The sequence below is a fragment of the Hyla sarda genome, chromosome 1 (assembly GCF_029499605.1).
Source record: "Hyla sarda isolate aHylSar1 chromosome 1, aHylSar1.hap1, whole genome shotgun sequence".
Classification (NCBI taxonomy): Eukaryota; Metazoa; Chordata; class Amphibia; order Anura; family Hylidae; genus Hyla; species Hyla sarda.
Window position 1 is genome coordinate 189470033 of NC_079189.1, and position 23224 is coordinate 189493256.

Here is a 23224-nt window from a genome sequence, read left to right on the forward strand (position 1 = left end):
TATCAGCTGCTGAAAGTTTTCCAGCAGAGTACCCCTTTAAATTCTGTAAAGACAGGAGCAAAGCAAAACATGTGATTCAGTTCATAGGAACTAGGCCACCCGCGACCTTCCTCTTACATCATTTGTCAGCAGAATCAGCTGTCTGCAAATATGACTTCTGGCAGTGATAGTCTTGGATTATTAAAGCAAGAATCTTGAACTCTTGTAGGACAGGTGAATGGATACAGAATGACTACATGCTGAACAACATCCATAGAGACACATATTCTTGTAAAATTCCTGTCAAGCAGGGTAATAAATACTTCAGAAAGAAATACAGTCTGCCTATCAGAGGAATGCAAAATATGACAAGGCCCGAGGAAAGGCCTAAATTGTCTGGAAAGCTTTCAACTAAAACTAAGCTATAAAAAGTATCATCTTCAGCAAACCATTTGGCGTTCCTTTAATAAAACATTGCTCAACTAGGACACATAAAGGCGTCCTTACACACTTTTTTGGGGGTTAATTCTATTGTATACATAAAATCATGAAAGGAAAAGATGAGATATATGGTAGAAGGTGAGCCAGACAGTATGGCACCAACATTTTTCTTATCAGCTCCTTGCTAATACATTTCCATTTGTAGAAGTAGCGCTGGTTTTCAGCCTTTAAACACCATGTCTGTTTACTTAACATTTTTGTTTCAATTCCATCCCCAGAAACAGCCGTGCATGACTTCTACTATATCCCGATACTGTTGATATAAGTAGATTGTTCAACTCTTTGCCATGTTCTGAAAGGGGTAATCCACCATTTAGTACTTACCTGCCAGACAGACAGTAATGGACATGCTTAGGAAGGATTTGTGCTGGTCTTGGAGCTAAATGGCTATGTTGTAAGATTACCATAACACTGTGGCTTTTTGTGAAGTGGCTATTTCCTGTTGGAGTTCCTTCCCTCCAACCATGTCCCCTGATTGTGTGAGGTCACTTTTCTCCCTCTAACACATCAGCCACCCAATCCATTAAAGCACAAATGAGCTCCCATGCTGTGCTGTAAACAATGGACCAGTGTTTTCTAACCCGGGGGTCTCCAGCTATTGCAAAACTACAATTCCCTGCAGAATGATCTCCCTCCCACCCAGCAGTCACTCCACCCATTAAAGCAGACAGGCTTCATTTCAACACCTGACTAGTGACGGCACGGCAACCTGGGAAAACCTGAGACACTCATTTCGTATGCTGCTAAAGATAAACATCGGGGCAAAGATCACAAAATAATTGCGAGACCAACCATCAAACACGGGAACAGACACTATATTATGAACTATACTAACCATGGAGACACATAGATTTGCATGGAGCTGTATACACAAGTTGGTATTAGGACAATGTTAATCAAGGCTTTAAGCTAATTTGCTTTATTTTCTCTTTCTTAAATACATTGGAGCAATAAAAGTATATCCATTCTTTAACAGCTGCATTGGAACTTTGGATCTGTTTGGACCCCATGACGTGCCATCACATTCTAGTACTTGGAAGAAGGAATAACATAATGTAACAGAATCCCCATTATTTGTGTGCAGTGAACCAAATGATGTGTACACCATGAACCGACACATTCTGTAGACATCTTTTAAATGTCCTTGTGACAGTTTTCTTCCAGTTGTAGCAAACAGCAGCACTGAAGTCATAAGAAAACTGTACTCCGCATTAGGATTATGCATCATTTCTTACAATCATGTGCTCATACTGACTAATTCTTATTTATGAAGATATAGAACCTAATTATTAACTTAAGGTATTAATAATAAACCCCGAGTGCCGGGAGCAATTGATTTGTACAATATTCTCATACGCATAGCATAATAACTCATGATTTATATGCAGAAGGTTTGGCAGGCTGACAGACTGTGCATAATATCTGGCTCTAGGCTGTGTCATGAAATACACATTGCGGGTGTGTATACAGGCCTAAGGCGAGGGCGAGTGGAGGCCGAATTATCTTACTTCATTATATTGTAAATAGCCAGATACTATTAACAGTGTTATAGTGATATATCTTAATAAGAAAGCTATGGGGCTGTGGAATAATAAATATGTTTAAGGTTCACATAAGGTAAAATAGACAACAAGATCATACCTTTAAGTGCTGCATAGCAATAAGCAGAGTTTAGCTGAGCTCCATAACTATGTTACCTATTAATAGCTGCAGAGGACACACATTCTTCCTAGTGATGGTTGAGCAGACTGGTTTAGTCAAACATGACATTCGGAAACCATTAATTGTTTTTATGGTACAAGAGGTGACCTGTCCTAAAGCAATATACTCAACATCTTGGGTGCCATATAAATACCCTTTTATTGCCCACTAACCCCTTCCCGCAAATGGACTAATATTTACGTCCACTGCAGGCTCCCGCGGCATGACGCGCACTCAGCAGGTGAGCGCACATCATACCCGGTGGGTCCCGGTTACAACCAGGACCCGTGGGTAATACCAGACATCGCTGATCGGGCTGATGTCCAGTAGTAACCCTTTAGACGCCGCAATCAAAATTGATCGCGGCATCTAAAACGGGAGATTGCCTTTGCAGGTTAGCTCAGTGGTCTGTTTGGGACCGCCGCGGTGAGGGTACTTAGCTTCCTTCCCATTGTCCGATCGTCACTTGATTGCTCCAAGCCTGAGATCCAGGCTTGAGCAATCGAGGACACATAACACTGATCAATGCTATGCTATCAAATTTGCATGTAATAGTCCCCTATGGGGACTAAAAAAATAAAGTGTAAAAAAAAAGTTTTAAAAAAAAGTTAATAAATGTGATTTAACTCTTTCCCAAATAAGTTTGAATCACCCCCTTTTCCCATTTTTAAAAAAATATGTAAAAAAATAAAAATTAACATATATGTGGTATCACCACGTGCGTAAATGTCTGACCTACAAAAAAAAGAATGTTAATTAAACCTCACGGTCAATGGCGTACACGTATAAAAAGTCCCAAATTGCGTATTTTTGGTCACTTTGTATACCCTAAAAAAAAATGTATAAAATACGACCAAAAAGTCTCATCAAAACAAAAATGGTACCGATAAAAACTTCAGATCACGGCACAAAAAATGAGCTCCATACATCCCCAATATGTGAAAAAATAAAAATGTTATAGGGGCCAGAAAATGACAATTTTAAACATAATAATTTTGGTGCATGTAGATATCATTTTTTATAAGTAGTAAAATAAAACCTCTATAAATTGGGTGTCTTTTTAACCGTATGGACCTACAGCATAAAGATATGATGGTGTCAGTCATTTGTACTGAAAAGTGCACTGCGTAGAATCGGAAGCCCCCAAAATTTACAAAATGGCGGGGTTTTTTCAATTTTGACCACAAATATTTTTTTATGGTTTGTGGTTGCAAAAAACAAGCCCTCATATGAGTTTGTAGGTGGAAAATTTAAAGTGTAAGGAGGAGGAAAAAAACAAAAGTGCAAAAATGAAAAATGGCCAGAGAGAAGGGGTTGTAATGTAACATAAAACACGTGCTCAGAGGCATAACTAGAAGACCTGTGGTTTAAAATCCATAACAGGTCCCCAAAGGCCACATGATTTATAGTACTGCTCTACTAGTACTTCACTGATCCCATAGGAAGACAAATAGGCCTGCTCAACCAATCTCCGCATCCCCCCTCCTTCCTGAGATAACAGACTGGTCCTATTCACCACTGGCCACAATCTAAGGCCTGCTTTAGGACTCCTCTAGGATTTTAAATTTCCCCAATAAAATATAAATAATTACAAGGTAAGGTATTTGATGGTTTTATTATAGCTTTTAATTCAAATGTACTGGAGATGTGTTTAAAATAAAAATGCCATATTCTATGCGGTCAGAATAAAAAAGTAGACAAGTAAAAATTGAACAAATAAAAAAACAAAAAACAAGTTAATTCAGACAGCCAACAATTAAATTATTTTTTGGTGAGCAACTTTCTGGTTCCATTGAGATAACGTGGGCTTTGTAGCCATGTTGTTCGGCTGCCCATGCACGATCTAGGTCCACCAAACCCATACAGTTCTTCCCTGCAAAATAGCACATGAAGCAATTTATAACACATTTCCTTTGCCTGCCCATAATCTCACAAAAAAGCCTTAACTGTAACACAGGAAAATAACTGGACATACACCATTAATATGATATAATATACATAGATGCTCTGTATTGTCATGGTATTCTCCCCTAGAAGCAATGCTTTTAAAAAACACACCAATAAGGTCATAACGAGTCACATACAGAGTGAAGGTGAAAGGTGATAAGAGTCGGTAGCTTGAAGCCCAAGATATTCACTAGGTAACAATCCTCTGTGAACACAAACTCATTTGTTAAACCTTTATTTAGTATGCATGCAATGATATTTAAATAGCTTTGTTGTTATCTTAAGTGTTCTTCACATTCTAGAAACAGAGAGCATGCATACTACAAGCAAAAGGCATAGCAGATGCATACCTATCTGCCTCCGCTCCGCAGGAAGCTGGACAGCTGTCTGATCCGCAAATCTACACAGCACCATGTGCTCCTGGAAAAAGGAGAGGAACTTATATGTAATGACTGAGACATTTATCTATTCACACACACAGTATAATAGACATACACAATGGGGGAGATTTATCAAAACCTGTCCAGAGGAAAAGTTGCTGAGTTGCCCATAGCAACCAATCAGATTGCTTCTTTCATTTTTGAAAAGGCCTCTGCAAAATGATCTGATTGGTTGCTATGGGTAACTCAGCAACTTTTACCCTGGACAGGTTTTGATAAATCTCCCCCTATGTTTATAAATTATTTAAAACATTTTTTGCTATGATAACACAGGAAAAATGTAATCCAGTTCAGAACTAGTACTCTCTAGGAATTGCAATACACTGAGAAAACATTGCTGCATCTTTTGAGAATATATAGCTTTCATATCTTGGTTTCCTACATAGGTAAAAGATAGTGGGTGGCCACTAACAGGAACCTGCATGTAATAGGGCACCCACTGAAATCTAGAAAGCATTTATTGCATTTTAATATACCTCCACTGGATTCTGTATTATAAGGGCTTTCACCCATACAGAGGGTATAATAGAGCATTGTAGGTGGATCTACAGAGGACTACTTGTACCTCTCTATGGCCTTCTGCACACGTCTTGCCATGTCTATACAGTTTTATACAGTTACATCTACCTTGTGTTTTTCAACTTAATAAACATGTTACCATCATTATGTAATTTTACTTGTCTAAATCTCTCCCTTGCTGCGGAACACACCTTTGTATTGCAGTCTATAGAGCTCTTGTACCTTGCTGATATAGATCAGCATCTTTTACAGCAGGTCCGAATAACAACCACAACATTAATACTTAAAATCATCATAATGCTTGAACATTCAATATATATTTTAGTTAAATGGCAGAGGAAATTCTTTTAGACACATCAAAATAACTTGATAACAGGGGGGAAAAAAAAACAAACAAAAAAAAAACAGACAGACATTCTTGGAGAATGTGTTGCCCAACCAGTGAAGGCCGGTTAGCTTTAAAATAGCATGTTGTTCCCTTAATACCCATTGAATGCACTTAAGCCTTGCCAGTGACTTAGAAAACAAACTAAGAAATAGTAGAGTTTGAATAACTGCTAAAATACATACATTGTGTATACTGAACAGAAAAGATCTGTATTATACCTAATGTTTATTGTATGATTTGTGTATTTTACCTCTTTATTTTCCTAATCCAGCCAATTAAGCAGAGAAAGTGAAATACATTGTGATTTCATGGCTGCACTCCACATTTGAAGTATTGGCTTTGAGGAGGAATAAAGAGAAATCTTTAAACTGTGTAACTCCATCAAAGTAGGACTTAGTGGAGATAATTAATGGACAAGGGGACTAAATTTGCTTGTCCAGCCGGAGAGACAATGTCTGGCTAATGCCTCCAACCTTGGGCCTTCCGCCAATTATCAAGGCTAAGTCCATAAATAGAACTATTAAAAGTACCACACATCCCTAACAGCACTAGAGTCTGTAAAGTGAGGCATTCTTTCCTGCAACTTGTGCAAACACATATCCTCTGCACATTCTTACAAATGGCTGCTGGGGGCTGAGCCACACACAAAAAAGGAATGTGACTACTCTAAACTTTTCATATGAAAATATCTATCCTTGCGACCAGCAACTAAAAGGAAGAAAACCAAGTTACAACTTGGACCTTTACTCCAAACATATTCAATCAAATATCTGCACTCGGTAGTTGTAGTGGCCTTTAAAGGAAATCTGTCATCAGTTTCACCTGCACTAATCTGTTGGTACAGACAGGTAGTACAGTTGACAGTGATGATGACCATACTTACCTGGTCCCGTTCCGTGCTCTGGTTCTTGTGCAATCTTCCGCTGCTGTTCACTGCTGGGTCCATCTGCTAGCAAACAGCAGTGTTGACATCACAAGGCGGAAGATTGCGAAAGAACCAGAGCACAGAATGGGTTCCTGGCCTTGGTGAAGTAAGAGCCGGTATTTATTCAGTGTCTGTGCTGCGATGCAGATGGACACTGTGGCCATAGTATGGCTGGAAGGCCAATCCGGGACGGCTCTTACTGGGAATGGTCAAGTGTAGGGTGGGGACCATTCCCCACAATCCAGGCCGCCTTTTGTTGGCCTTAAAGGCAGCTTGCTTCACCAGCTGCGGGGGATTTGCATGTTGGAGCTCACTCTGCCAGAGTGGTGAGGTGGAATCTTTCCTGTGTTTGCTCCAAGTTTGGAAGCTGGTGAACAGCCTGCCTGAAGGCTTGAAAAAGACTTGCTTACTGCCGTATGGCATGGACTCAGGTGTGAACTAACACCTAAGGAACGCAAGTGGACTTTGTTCCTTTTTCTTTGAACTGCAACTAAGACTGTTTTTGCTGTTTGCCAAGTGTGAATAAAACACTGAACTTTGATTGTGGTCGTAGCTTAATGCGTTACGTACTTACCAAAGCTGTTCTAGCAACCTTACCTATCGGTCTGTGGTGTGCCAAAACCATAGTCGAGGGCACGCCTATAGAGGGCATGCCCCTTATGGAGTTGATAAATATAAAGGAGGGTTGGGTGGGTGTTCAAAACACCACGTACCCCCCGAATGAAGGTAGGAGGTGGTATTTATAGAGCCACCGCCCCTCCCACAAACACAGCTGCAAGAGCTTAACACTTGTGGTCGTGGCTTAATGCGTTACGTACTTACTGAAGCTGTTCTAGCAACCTTACCTATCGGTCTGTGGTGTGCCCAAACCGTAGTCGAGGGCACGCCTATATAGAGGGCAAAGAACACACAGCTAGGAAGATGAAAAACCTTTTATTGAATATATGTGCAGATTATTTATAGAGCTAAGTAAGTGAAAATGTCCGCTATCTCGGCCTGGGGGTTAGGGATACAGCGAGCAAACAGAAGGAGTTCCACCTTCCCATGCTCTTAATTAGATGGGCTGGAACCTTGTGACGGGAGGCTGCGGAGGCGGCCCCCATTCTAAATGAGTGCCCTGATATTACCTTTGGATCCTGCCCTAGTGCCGCGGCTAGTGAGCGGACATATTTGATGAAACCGTTGGCTGACAAAGGTGCACCCTTGACAGGAAGTAGGGGACTAGAAGTAAGGCCACTCTTGGTGGCCGTCAGTAGTTGCCTGAGCGCTGCTACAGGGCACCATTTGTGCCCCGTCAGGAAGTATTTGACCTGTACTTCGCACCTGGAGGTCATAGTTGACGCAAGCTTGAGAACATACGAGTTGCCTGCGCTAACTAGATGTTCTCTGAGTAAAACGTTGCTGTTGCCTGTTACACGGGTGAATTCCCCGGGTCTGAGGAACCCGTAGAACACCAGGTAAATTGCGGCCTTAATGACCAGACTCAACAGGAACCCAAAAGGGTACCTGTCTAGCATGTCTGACATGCCTCTAAATAGCTCCTCGGATATTGGTATACGGGTAGGGGTTCTGGTGACGGAAATGTTGCTGATGCCCCTTAGGATGGCCTTGATGGGATGTGCTGAAAACAGCGAGGGCCTGCCGGGATGTTGAATGGCTGTAAAATGTTGAATGCCCGCTAAGTACGTTTTGATTGTACAGAGGGACAAATGCAAGGTGGAGTGGCAAAACCCCACAAAACAAAGTAGGGAAGATATGTACTCTGCAGCATCCTCTGGATGTGAGTTCAGGAACTTTTAGTAAGCATCCCAAGCCAATTGATAACATCTTTTCATCCTGACCGAAAGAGAGCCTGCGATGAGTGTGTTGGCTATTCGTCTGTATTGGCTCAGCCCATGTTAGCGAATGGAAGGGGGGCACTGGAGTCCCCACAGGATCCGCCCCTGGAGCGACCTGGAAAAAAAGTATGAAACTTAGCACGAGACAATGCATCTGCCGCAACGTTGGGGACCCCTTCGATGAAGTGGGCCGTGAACTGGAAATCATGTTGTAGTGAAAGCCAAACTAATCTCCTGAGGAATCGCATAATCTGGCTAGATTTGGACCTACCCTTGTTAATAATGACTACTGAGGCTGCGTTGTCGCATATGAAGGTCACCAAGTGTCGAGACCAATCCGCACCCCAGATTGTTGCTGCTGCTACAATGGGGTAAATTTCAAAGAGTGCAGAGCAGGTTGAAAACCCCGGGATGCCACTTACTTGGATTGGCCTTTCCCCTGCCACCCAGTGAGTGCCGTATATGGCTGAGGCATCAGAAAAAACCCTGGGCGATGCGTTTGATATTTCGTGCCTGAAAAACGACACCCTGTTCCAACTGCTGAGGAACTCTTGCCACATAAGTAAGTCAGCTACTGCCTCATGCCCCACCTGTACCATGCTGTCCCGACTGGGCGCTGTAGGCAAAAGCTCCAGGAGTCTAGAAACGAAGGAACGGTCTTGTGGTATAATTCTCATGGCAAACACTAGCATACCCAGCAAGCTCTGCAGCTCTACCCTGGTAGTGACCCGTGACCTGGTGAACTTGAGAATGACTGCCCTAATCCTATCCAGCTTCTCCTGGGGAAGCCTGGCCTCCATCTTTACCCCGTCCAAGATAACGCCCAAGAAGGTTAAAGAACTAGCCGGAACTTCAACCTTCTTGGGAGACACAGGGATGCCCAACTGCTTGAATACTCGGAGGCTTTCTTCTAGTTGATAAGGGCATATGCCCGGGGGCTTGATTATGAGGAAATTGTCCAAGTAGTGCCTCCTACAACCTGCTCTAGCGCCTAGTGTAGAGCGATTGCCAGCTGGTCAAAGAGCCAGGGACTACTCTTTGATCCGAAAGTGAGTTTTACTGCAAAATAATAAGAATCCAGCGATTTGATGCCGTACTAAGGCCACAATTCTTGCATGACGGGGAGCAACTTGAGAGCGTCCATAACGTCAATTTTTGACAGCCAAGTGCCTGTGCCCAGCTGTAGGATCATTTGCATTGCCTGATCTATTGAGGCGTATTTCATCCCAAATTCCTCAGAGAGGATGAGCGAATTCAAACTGGGCACTGTAGAAGAATGAGGCGCCGACAAATCGTAGATAAGACGCTGCTTTTTATTGAATTTGCCGATGACAACACCAATTGGGCTCACCCTCCAGTACTCGAAAGGTGGCGTCTCAAAGGGGCCAATGACGTAACCCTTCTTGACCTCAATCTGCAGCAGTTCCGTCACTGCTGTCGGATTGTTGAGTGCCGACCTAAGGTTGAGGCACTCAAAGGTGGACTGTGGCAGAGCCACCAAACCTGTGTGGAAACCCTGTGTGGAAACCCTGTGTGAACCCCGTGAGGAGCCACCTCACCCACCCTTGGTCGTGGTGAGCCCCAAGAATCCTGCCCAGCGCCGTGAACTGGACCACGCCTAGTCAGGACTTCTGAGGACAAACCGACCGCGGATGGGCTCGGAAACAGAGGAAGCACACGTGGAATAACCTGTATTACAAATTTGATTCTTGCCTAGATACCTGACTGGCCTGCCCAATTTGTCAGCGCTTGCAGAACTCTTAGGTGCCCCGCTTGTCCCCGTGCCAGTACCTCTACCCACAGGGCCATCATTTTGAGACTGGTCGCACCATGCTGCCGTGTGGGAGATCGACTGACACACCAAACAAGACGGGGCCCTCAAGCCCGCGAAGTGCATACAGAATAACTCTGTATCGATCCGAGACCAGTCAGAGGTGTAATTGTGTTGAGCGAAGGAGGCGGCTGCTTTGGCCGCGAAGGACTTGTGGTAGTCGTAGTAAGCTGTACCGCCGTATCTGTACCCCAGATCTGTCACGTTTAGGAGGTACATGTCCAACTTCTCTCTCCGCTCTGGTCTGGCTGAGCACACGATGTCGCGATATTACTAAACGCAATGACGAATTCTGGGATCGTCAATTTGCGGTTTAGTCTAGCATCTTTACTCCTGAAAGTCACGGATAGCTCCCCACAGGAAACTACTCTCGCTTCCGTTAGATCGTGAGTGGCGATCAACAGGGACACCCTCCAATATCTCTTTGCGAATTTTCGCAAATTGCGCTGGGTCAACTCGAGGGGCTTCCAGCATTCTACCTGGAAGGAAGGCTGAGAGCCCGAAGCCACTGGCACTATCTGCGTGCAAGGTTCGGGGTCCGGGGTCGCCGCCTGGACAGCCTGTGCCCTTCTGCAGTCCATGGCTTCTAGCCTGGCCTGGAAGACCGCCATGGTGTTGAGTACAGTGTTCATCATGTCCTGAAGTTGGGCCACCGGGGTGGGCTCAGCCACTGAGGTCCCTGCAACCTGGCTGGGACAAGCTGCAGACTCTGCCATGAGCAGTTTATACAATTCTGCCTTCCTGGCGCATGCAGGATAGGCCACTCCCTTTTTGCGCAGCTCCTCCATCAGCCGAGGGATAGTCCAGTTACGGTAAGCTTCTAGCCTGGCCTATCCCTCTCGGAGCTCCTGACGGGAGTTTCAGGCAAAGACATGGTGTCCTCGATGTCTGAACAATGCGACATTGTGGCCCAACCTGTCCGGCCAAGTAAATGGGTGCCGGTGAACAAATTGTGACAACGTAAGAAAGCAGGAACATCAATTGAACCGAACCCCTAAGCAACCGGTACGCACCTTGAATCTCAGAGTACTGACCGAGAAAAAGGCTCCTGTATGCTGCGGAGCACCTCTGAAACAGAAAACAAACCAACGGTAAATATATAAGCCACCCGAGAGGACCCCACAACACCGTGACCCGGAGCACCAGAAGCTGGAATGACTACCACCTGCAGACTATTGGAGTGCTGGAACTGTTGTTACATGAGTGGTCTAGCCCGTACCAGATTGTATACCGGGCCCTAGCTAGAAACCACGTGTGGCTTGCCCCCAGGCTCCAGCTGATGGGTCACCCGAGTGTTTGAAACGTGGCAGTGCTTGTGCGTGACCAGCACCGTGAACGGGGTGACTACCACCCCTGTGAGCTACTGTGCTGGTGAGAAACGTGGAGTGAAGAACAGACTAGACTCAGCCGCGTGGGGAACGGCTCCTGGCACCCATGAGCATGTCTGTCGCTCTAACGGATACTAACTAGGTGAAAAGACTACAAGAACGTTATAAATGTCGCACCTGTACTCTGACCTCCGAAGGCCTGGACAGCCAACGAGCTGTGATAAGCCCGTCCTCTGAAAACGACTAAACAAAGACAAACAGGGAACCTGGTTACATACATGACTACCTAGTTCATACTGCGGGTGTCGTACATCTGTCCCATCGTACTAGCTCTAAAGTGGTTTAATAGCGCTACAGGTCTAAAGGAGAGTCACAAGCCGACGGTGGTGCGAGCAATGGGTCAGTGACAGTCGAGCGTGTAACCTTGCTCTGAATACGTGCCAGTAAACAAGCCTGAAGTTGATGTCACCGTCATTGCGACAGCTCTGTGGGTGAGTCGGTGAGCAATGTGAAGCACTGCACCGGCCCCTGAGACTGCTGTGGACAAGTGAGGGACAATCAACCATATGGTCTGCTCTGAGGACGCGTCAGCAACAGGTAATGTTGCTACCCCTACCTAAAGACTATTCTGAGAAATGGGTCAGGAACAGTGGTTTGCATGGGCTGCTCCGGGAACGTATGAAATAACAAGTACGTGACGCTGTAGTATAAGTACTGAGACTGTGCTGAAGACGAGTCAGGAACAGCGGAATTACGTGGCCTGCTCTGAAGACGTGTCAGTAACAAGCATGTGATACAGTACTAAAGAACTGAGACTGTTCTGAAGAAGAGTCGGGAACAGTAGACTACGTGGCCTGCTCTGAATACGTGTTAGCAACAAGCATGTGATACAGTACTAAAAGAACTGACTGTTCTGAAGACGAGTCAGGAACAGTAGACTACGTGGCCTGCTCTGAAGACGTGTCAGCAACAAGCATGTGATACAGTACTAAAGAACTGAGACTGTTCTGAAGAGGAGTCAGGAACAGTAGACTACATGGCCTGCTCTGAATACGTTTCAGTAACAAGTATGTGGATGACGTACTTAACAACCGAGACTGTTCTGAAGATGAGGCAGGAACAGTGGAATTATGTGGCCTGCTCTGAAGACGTGTCAGTAACAAACGTGTGATGCAATACTAAATGAACTGAGACTGTTCTGAAGAGGAGTCAGGAACAGTAGACTACATGGCCTGCTCTGAAGACGTGTTAGCAACAAGCATGTGATAAAGTACTAAAAGAACTGAGACTGTTCTGAAGACGAGTCAGGAACAGTAGACTACGTGGCGTGCTCTGAATATGTGTGAAAACTAATATGTGTGAAACCTGGTAGAAAAAATAATGTGTGTGAAATATGTGTGAAAACTATCAGCATCTGGAGGGCTGGAAGTGCTCACAGCTTATAAATACTAATGATAAAGTGTACATTTCTCAGAAACACGACAGGCAAATATAACAGACACAATTGGTCACTACATAATGCTGCCCACTTAGAAGGTAGTGACTTATTCCCTTAAAACTAAATTCAACCTATTTAGATTTAAGTATGTTAATCTGTCATGTCAGACATCACTACTTGTGGGTCCTGCTGTTGATATATTAGTTTTTGTGGATTATACTAGACTGTGTAAAGTAGAAGACAAAGAACAGTATATTGATTCAAAAGGATCTGGATAAGCTGCCGGTTTGGCCTGAGAAGTGGCAGATCAGGTTCAACACTGATAAATGTAAGGTTATGCACATCCAGACTGGGATTATGTACTAAATGGGAAAACACTTGGGACAACTGACATGGAAAAGGAATTTTAGTCAACAGTAAATTTAGCTGTAGTGACCAGTGTCAAGCAGCTGCTGCCAAGGCAAATAAAATCACAGGGTGCATCAAAAGGGGCATAAAAACCCACAACAAGAAAATAATTCTACCACTGTACAAATCACTAGTCAGACCACACATAGAACACTGTGTACAGTACTGGGCACCAGTGTACAAGAAAGATATATCGGAGCTGAAGAGGGTTCAAAGACGGGCAACCAGGGTAATACGGGGAATGGGAGGACTACAGTACCCAGAAAGATTATCAGAATTAGTGTTCTTTAGATAAGAAAACAGACAGCTTAGGGGTGACCTAATAACTATGTATCAATATATCAAGGGGCAGTACAGAGATCTCTCACATGATCTACTTACACTTAAGACTGTAATAATAACAAGAGGGCATCCTATACGCCTAGAGGAATAAAAGTTTCTACATCAACATAGAAAGGGATTCTTTACTGTAAGAGCAGTGATACTTTGGTTCAAAAGTGGCCTTGAAGAATTTCTGGAGAGTCATATTATCACATGTTATAATCACAAGATTCTGGAGAAGGATTGTTGATCCAGGGATTTATTCAGATTTTCAGACAGGGAGTCAAAAAGGATTTTCATTACCCTTTTTTGCCTTCCTCTGGATCAACACTGCAGGGTGATATGCTTAGAGGGGTACTTTGCTGCTTAGCGTTTGGAAAAAACTGTTCACAGCACCAGGAGCTCGTGACATCAGAGCCCTGCCCCCTCATGACGTTACGTCCCGCCCCCTCAATGCAAGTCTATGGGAGGGGGCGTGACAGCCGTCACGCCCCCTCCCATAGACTTGCATTGAGGGGACGGGGCGTGACATCATGAAGGTGGGGGCTATGATGTCACAAGCTCCCGACACCGGATCCAGCGCTCGGAACAGTTTGTTCCAAACCCTGAGCAGTGGAGTACCCCTATAACTGGAGGCATGCCTTATTTCAGCCTTACAAGCTATGTTGAATGAACAGTATGCCAGTAAGGAGTGCTATTCTTTACAAGATATCTGTGGCCCAGCACACACACTTTTTGTAAACTTGATCAATTTCATGGATATATTTTAGTTTGTACTATTGGTATTCTATAGTGAGAGCTGTCATTTAGGTCTCAATTACATGGAAGTCTTATGCGTAAGCATCTGTAAAGCAGTGGATCTTATACACAGGATGTGTAGAAACCTAAACATTTAGGTACTACATCTCAAAGTCCTAATGCCACCTTAAGATCTTTTAAAGGCATCTGTTTACCAGAACCTGTAGGTTTAGCAGTGCTCTGCACTACATGGAGTTCCTATAGCATCTATAATACAGCTACAGAGTCGCCTGTTAGGATTAGGCTGTAAATACTTGGCAACATGTACGTTTCAGACACAAATCATATGAGAGCATTAGCTGTGAGAATATGACCTGGCTGATTTACTAAGACAACAACAAAATAGCTTAAGCTGACTAAAGAGTTCTACGTCTGAGAATTCATTAGCCTGGAGGTCGGCGACCCCACAGGAAAATGAAACCTCCCACACTACTTAAGGAGATTAAGAAGAAGTCTATATTGTTTTATTAATGATTTGTCCAGGGAGGACTTCTGTTCATTAAGCTGCAATCATGTAATAAAGACCTGTCTGTAGAGATTCAATATTAACTACAACATGAAGTCAACTAAATCCCAATCTCTTACATCTTAGGCCTTGTCCACACACTGAAATATGGATCTGAATACTAAGCAAATATTCTGCTTCATCTGTATATATTTGAATATTTTGTCGATATTTTACCTGATGGTAGAGCCCCATAATCCCTGAGCCCCATGAGTCTATGTTGTCTAATTGGCTAATCTATTAGCGCAGATGCAAATGCGGATTGGGAACAGTGATCAAAATAAAGATTCTCCCTAGACTTCTCCATAGGAGAAATGGCCTGCTGCTTCACCATTTTCCCACCCTGCCCAAGGTGGTTTACCTGACTACTATTATATTTTGTGACATTGCATTGTTCTTATTTCTTTGTCTAATCAGTCCACTATTGACAGTCTTATTTGCTGTTCTGGTGTTGTATGCACTTTACTTTTATTTCATGTACCATTGGTAGCACTGTTTGTTTAGAAAACATAATAAAATATATTTAGAAAAAACCTGGTGGGTCTCCTAGGAATACTAGAACAGGGATCCATTGCCTTCGCATCTTTGTACGACCACATTATGAAGAAGCGTAAGTGAAGTGGAATGGAGGTCAAGAATGTGTAATGCCCCTCTATTCACTGTCTATGGGGTAGCTGGACCACAGCCACGCTGTCTCAGTTTACCTTATAGAGATTGAATGGTATGGTCACTCCATTAAAGCTTCTCCTCATTGTGGTCATGCTAAAAGGTTCTAAGAGGGGCTTAGGATGCCTGTTCTAAAGATCTAAGGGTGTCTTTGCAGTGGGGCCCCCAGGCATCAGATATCTATAACTTCTTGTGGGAAAGCCCTGTAACTGTTCAATACATATAATAAGAAAGCAAAGCAGAATAAAAATAATGATATATAAAGAAAAATAAAATTACCTTGTAAGATAGTACATTCTGGAAGCGGCAACTAGATTTAGAGATTAAAAAAAAAAAAAAAAGTATTTATTGGTTTCTGGATCAAAAATCCCATCTTTTACAATATGATAGTATAAAGAGTGCTACCACTTTGCCAGTATGAACAGAGTTTTACCAGGTTAGGGTAACTGATATTTTACCACAGTACAGGCAAAAATCCATGCAGAAATTTTCCCTAGCATAGTAACAGGGTTTTGGAATCCCTATACGCATGCATGGGATGTGGATTGTCATTGGTTTTAACAAAATTTGGTATCTCTATTATTCTTCCTTCATTAAACAAGACATAGAACAACAGTGGTTATAAAATGTTTACAGACCCAAAGCTGTTTACATTACACGCTAGCTGCATACTATGTCTGTAACTATATGTGACATAATGGGCATAACATACATTATAGGAGATCTCTTTTACCTTCGTGGAAATGTGGTCTTGACTGTATTCTGGATAAAACCATAGCAGCACGGGCAGATGACGAATGCTGCTCTAGCAGCGATGCAGTGTTCTATCACCATATCTGTTGCCACTCCACATGCATGTAGTGCCACCTACAAAGGACACAACCAGTGAAGGAAAGATAAATTAGGGATCAACACAAGATCAATCCTAGGGGCAAACCACATAAAACGATTCCATTAGTAAGGACCACAACATAATCAATAAGTCAGCCATGATGTATGGGGTGTAAGAGCTCTTTAATAAGTAATGCACTGTATGTCACTATCTTAATCTGGGATTGAACTGAATAAACCTATCTGCCAATACTGGCTTACCATGCTCCAGCAGTAGCCTCCTCTTTCCTTTAGGCTACATACAGATACAACATGAAGTGATTAATAACTATGTATAAGACTGACAGGAGGGCTTTCATACGAGCTTAGATGATCTGGAAGCAGAGAAAGTAACAATAGCTTTCTCATATAGACTCATCCCTGCGAGCAGACTGAGTTCTATAAATGCCAGGCAATCCTAGTTTACAAGACTAAACCCAAGTACTCAAGGGTTACACATAAAAATGTCACTAAGCTCTGAAAATAGACCAAGAACGTGTTCAACAAGGGTGTCTTGCAATACAGTGGCCCCTCAGGTTACAATGTTAATTGGTTCCAGGATAACCATTGTTTGTTAAGATGGAAAGCTGGTAATTGGTTCTGAAGCCCCCAAAATGTCATCCAAAAATAGGAAAAAGTGAGGATTTAAAATGGGTTATCCACCATAAAGTGATTTTAGTATTTACCTGCCAGATAGTAATGGACATGCTTTGCTCCCTCCCACACATCAGCCACCCCACCCATTAAACCACAAATGAGCTGCATTCCATTAAAATACCAGTGTTTTCTAACAGGGTGCCTACTGCTCTCTCTCCCACCCAGCAGTCACTCCACCCATTGAAGCAGGACAGGCTCACACCTGACTAGTGATGTCATGTCTCGACACACTGCAACCTGGGAAAACCCGAGACCTGATTCATTTTGTATGCTGGTAAAAATAAAATAAATATTGGGGCCTCTATGATAGAAGAATTGCGAGAGCCCCATCACATACAGGTACACTATATTATGAACTACACTAACTTTACAGCCCCTGTAGTAAAACAAAAAAAAAGAATCCTGGAATACTCCTTTAAGACAAATACGTAGATAATCAATACAGATAAAGCAAGTCTTTTCATATAAAAGTAAGAAAGAGCTGCTAAAAGCTGTACATCACTGTCTATGTAGAAGACATGAGCTTCTTAAAGGGGTACACCTGAAAAAACTTTTTTTTTTTTTTTTTTTTTTTTTTAAATCAACTGGTGCCAGAAAGTTAAACAGATTTGTAATTACTTCTATTAAAAAATCTTAATCCTTCCTGTACCTATTAGCTGCTGAATACTACAGTGGAAATAATTTTCCGTTTGAAACACAGAGCTGTCTGCTGACATCACGAGCACAGTGCTCTCTGCTGACATCTCTGTCCATTTTAGGAACTGTCCAGAGTAAAAGGAAATCCCCATAGCAAACATATGCTGTTCTGGACAGTTCCTAAACTGGACAGAGATGTCAGCAGAGAGCACTGTGCTCGTGATGTCAGTAGACAGCTCTGTGTTAAAAAAAAAAAAAAAGAATTTCCGCTGTAGTATTCAGCAGCTAATAAGTACAGGAAGGATTAAGATTTTTTAATAGAAGTAATTTACAAATATGTTTAACTTTCTGGCACCAGTTGATAAAAAAAAAAAAAAAAAAAAAAAAAAAAAAGGTTTTCACCGGAGTGCCCCTTTAACCTCTTAAGGACCCATGACGTATGCATACGTCATGAGTCCCGGTCCTGCGATATAACGCGGGGTCACACGGTGACCCCGCATCATATCGCGGCGGGCCCGGCGTCATAGTGAAGCCGGGACCCGCCTCTAATAGCGTGCGGCACTGATCGCTGTGCCGCGCGCTATTAACCCTTTAGCCGCGCGCTCAAAGCTGAGCCGCGCGGCTAAAAACGAAAGTAAAAGTGCCCGGCTAGCTCAGGGAGCTGTTCGGGATCGCCGCGGTATAATTGCGGCATCCCGAACAGCTGTAGCACAGGAGGAGGTCTTCTTACCTTCCTTCCTGCAGTCCGATCGCCGAATGAATGCTTCAAGCCTGAGATCCAGGCTTGGGCATTCAATCGCCGAAAACCCTGATTGATCCATTCCTATGGAGATGGATCAATCAGAGTAAAAGATCAGTTAATGCAATATTATAGCCCCCTATAGGAGCTATAATATTGCATTAAAAAAGTGTAAAAAAATCATTAACCCTTTCAATTATCCCTTCCCCTAATAAAAGTTTGAATCACCCGGCATTTCCAAAAATAAAAAAAACATTATGTAAATAATAATAAAAATAAACATATGTGGTATCGCCGCGTGCAGAAATGTCCGAATTATAAAAATATACCGCTTTTTAAACCGCTCGTTCAATGGCATATGCGCAAAAAAATTCCAAAGTCAAAAATAGCGCATTTTTGATCACTTTTTATACCACAAAAAAGTGAATAAAAAGTGATCAAAAAGTCTGATCAGAACAAAAATTGTACCGCTAAAAACTTCAAAGTGCCCTGAACACAGAAAAATAAAAAAGTTATAGGGGTCAAAAGATTACCATTTTAAACGTATAAATTTTCCTGCATGTATTCATGATTTTTTTCGGAAGTGATACAAATTCAAACCTATACAAGTAGGGTATCATTTTAACCGTATGGACCTACAGAATAAAGATAAGGTATCATTTTTGACAAAAAATGTACTGCGTAAAAACAGAAGCCCCCAAAACTTCCAAAATAGTGTTTTTTCATCAATTTTGTCGCACATTGATTTTTTTTCCCGTTTCACCGTAGATTTTTGGGTAAAATGACTAATGTTATTACAAAGTAGAATTAGTGACGCAATAATTAAGCCATTATATATAATTTTAGGTGAAAATTTTTAAGAGTTATGATTTTTTTAAAGTTAAGGAGGAAAAATTGAAAATGAAAAAACGGAAAAAGCCCGGGTCCTTAAGGGGTTAAGGGTCCTGTACAGTACACACAGTGTCCCCAAACAGTAAAATAGTGCCACCCTCATCTGGTGTCCAAAATAGCAGCTAACCCTGGGACAGGTAAAGAGTAGTACAGAACATGTAGTACCTCATTGTACTGTAGGTGGCGCTACCAGACAGGAATTCAGTGCAAACGCTTCAGTAATACAGGGGTTTTACCAGTAAAATGCCCATTCTGATTGGTTGGTTCTTCCAGCCATTGACACATTTCACAGATCTGGTCTGTCCGTAATATTGTATGTTGAGTTTGGTTTCAAGTTACAATGGTCCAGAAAAGACAATTGTATGTTAAAAATATTGTATGATAAGGCCATTATAAGTTGAGGAACCGCTGTAATTTTAGAAATCATATCACCAGTATAGTATAGAAATATAGTAGGGCAGATCCTGTGACTATACAGTTGAGACTGTTCTTGATAAGGAGTCTTCTATTGTAAGGTGTTACATTGTTGGGGGTTTGGAGGGAAGAGGATGATGATGAAAAGAGGGGTAAATCTTAGAAGTTTGTCAATGTTATTGATTAAGCAGAATGATCAATTCCAGTAATTCCTTTTCTCCTAGGCCCAGATATACTAAAACAATCTAATTTGTAAACCAATCTTTCCCAACCAGGGTGCCTCCAGCTGTTGTAAAACTACAACTTCTGGCATGCAGTGAGCCGGAGGAACCCTGGGTGAGAAACACTGTCTTAGTGTAGACTTAGACCATTGTTTCCCAACCTGGATGCCTCTAGCTGTAGCAAAACTACAGGTACAACTCCCAGTATGCTTGGACAGTCTCTGGCCCACTGTTTTCCTTCTGTTACATTGTTCACACAATGGAATTTCCGAGCAGTGTCCAGCAGAAAAATTCCGCTCGGAAATTCTGCTGCAGTAGAGTATCATAATTTATTAAAATAATTCTGCTGTATCATATGCATGGAGGAATTTCTGCAGTGGAAATTCTAATTCCGGGGTCATTCTTTCGGAAATCCTAGCATCGGAGGAACATGAAAAATTGCGGAATGTTCGATCATGTTTTTCGGCCTGGTATTCTGCTAATTTTGCAGACAGGTATGCGGACATTTCCTTATCCCCCTCTTCTCTCTCCTTCCCATATCAATCATGTGTATGTTAACCACATTTTTACATCCCTGTGCTTCCTCGGCCTACTCGGATTAGTAGACAGCCACATGCATGTTAGTAGCTAGCATTTCTCTTTATTTAAGTAACAGCAGACAAAATAACTCTATAATATTGCAAGATGTGTATCCAAAAACATTCCTGCAAGAAATTCTGTATAAACAGAGAGCCACACTAAGCAATGTAGCTCCAGGAATGTAGAACAGGTTCTTCAGATAATATGATGAACGGCCGTGATCTGGGGGGACCAATTCCTTGCACAACAATTGCTTCTTAAAGTAGGAGGAGGTGTAGCTGTCAAAGGTCATAACAGACTGGATGATGATAGAACTCACTTGCACATTACTTGTGTATATATATGGCATTGTGGGAGAAGAGGTCATGGCAGATTGCTTTCATCACTAGGTAAAACCACATTAGGGGTCAGCATTCCTCCAACATCTTTACGAGACTCGCTCATCTGATACATTGTTTACCCAAGCTCGGCCTCAAAAAATGAAAAATTCCACAATGACATTTTGTTGTAAACTGCTTCAACTCAATAATGTGTCCAAAATACAAGTTTGTTCTGATGTAGTGTAAGTTCACATGTGGCAGATTTAAAGGTAAATGTGAGAATGTAGGGGGTCTCATTGCCGATACATGAACTTGATTGACTTAAAGGGGTACACCCCTGGAAAACATTATTATTATTATTTTTATTCAACTGGTGCCAGAAAGTTAAACAGATTTGTAAATTACTTCTATTTAAAAATCTTAATCCTTCCAGTACTTATCAGCTGCTATATGTGCCACAGAATGTTCTTTTCTTTTTAAATTTCTTTTGTGTCTGACCACAGTGCTCTCGGCTGACACCTCTGTCCATCTTAGGAACTGTCCAGAGTAGGAGCAAATCCCCATAGCAAACCTATCCTGCTCCAGACAGTTCCTAAAATGGACAGAGGTGTCAGCAGAGAGCACTGGGGTAAGACAAAAAGGAAATTTTAAAAGAAAAGAACTTCCTGTGGAGCATATTCTGTAGAAGCTGATAAGTATTAGAAGGATTAAGATTTTTAAATAGAAATAGTTTACAAAACTGTTTAACTTTCTGGCACCAGTTGATTAAAAAAACTTTTTCCAGGGGAAAAGATAAAGACAATTTAACAAGATTTACCATTTATTTTCCTGCTATAAAAACAGCCACTAAAGAATTATGACATTTACTTACACAGCATTGCTCCCCCTGGTGTTCAAAGTGTATAGCAATATGAATGTTTACCAACTGAGCTGAGTGCTGCTGGACACACATGCTCAGGCACCCTCCCCACAACCACGTCTCTGAATAGCACTTCTTGCTTTACTGAAGAGCAGCCAATAGAAATAGCTTTCTGCTCATCGCAGAAAAGGACCAAGACTGCTGCAGTATAGCTTAGATGACTGCTTCTTTTGAGTGTGTTGGAATTTTAAAGCTATGCAGCTTGGCGAAGTTGTGTGAACCCTTTAGTCTTTACTGAGTAAGCACCATGATAATGTAATATAATGCAATGTAAATAACTGATAAAAAGAGGAAAGATGCACTCACCACATTCAATTGCAGAGAAAACTTCTTTATTCGTAGCAGTGTAGTTCCAAGCAAGACCCTAGCAGCCAGTACGGGAGTTAGTGTGCAGGATGCTGCAGATGTCTCAGGTGTGACAGCTGTTTCACACCTGAGATGTCTGCAGCGTCCTGCACACTAACTCCTGTACTGGCTGCTAGGGTCTCGCTTGTGACTACACTGCTACGAATAAAGAAGTTTTCTCTGCAATTGAATGTGGTGAGTGCATCTTTCCTCTTTTTATCAGTTATTTACATTGCGTTATGAGCACTATAAGATTACATTGCGTTATGAGCACCACCACTAACTAAAGTTCAGCAACCTCCGTAATTGAGTGATCCACCCACGGCTTCTGAGAATACTCAGCATATATATCACCGGCAGTGCTCGGCATTGCTGTGCCTGTTCTATATCTTCTGACCATTATAAAATGTGTCAACCACAGTACATCTTTATAGGGGTTATGCAGGAATAGAAAAACACAGCTAATTTCATTCAAAAATCGCTCCCCGTCTGTCTCCAGGTTGGGTATGGCATTACAACATGGCTCCATTCACTTCAATGGAACTGAGTAGCAGAACCACACCCAACCTGGAGACAGACAGGGAGCAGTTTTTGATAGAAAGTAGCTGTGTTTTTCTATTCCTGGATAACCCCTTTAACATTGCATATCACAGCACCTCAGTCACAGAACAGCAACAGTACCATTATAATAGAGCTAGCTTGACTGCACTTCACAGTTAGAATGTGAATGTGATATTGCCTGTTATATTCTCCATTTACAGAGCTTACTCTAGTATCTTCATAAGAAAGCCTACTTCCCCTACTGTTCAGGGTACAGGCAGCTTATTGTAAGACCATCCTGCTGTGCCCTACCAGCCCTTGTATATCAGGTTATACCAGTACTGAGCAGAGAATGATAAGCAATATGTCAGGACTCCATTACTTTTAACCACTCTTTTATCCCATTGCTGCATTATTTGGGGCAACATTATTATCTGAGTGTCAGGATAAAATATTTGTACTGTATATGTACATATATTTGTATTTTTATTTTATAACTTGGTAGCCTATGGGTGACATCTATTTGATGGCATTGTTCACAACCATCTGGCAAAAAAAAA

General features: G+C 42.3%; 1 protein-coding gene across 4 annotated transcripts in view; it reads right to left on the reverse strand.

Moving 5' to 3' along the window:
* Positions 1-3786: 3786 nt before the first annotated feature.
* The window catches only part of GSTCD (glutathione S-transferase C-terminal domain containing), a 159745-nt gene continuing 140307 nt past the window's right edge, over positions 3787-23224 (reverse strand). For all 4 annotated transcript variants that reach the window (XM_056566102.1, XM_056566093.1, XM_056566080.1 and 1 more), the window contains 4 exons: positions 16267-16400; positions 15813-15843; positions 4479-4548; positions 3787-4054 (listed from right to left, as the gene is read on the reverse strand). In XM_056566102.1, coding sequence (XP_056422077.1) covers positions 3918-4054; positions 4479-4548; positions 15813-15843; positions 16267-16400 — 372 coding nt within the window. In that variant the 3' untranslated portion in view covers positions 3787-3917. The remainder of the gene's footprint in view (positions 4055-4478; positions 4549-15812; positions 15844-16266; positions 16401-23224) is intronic.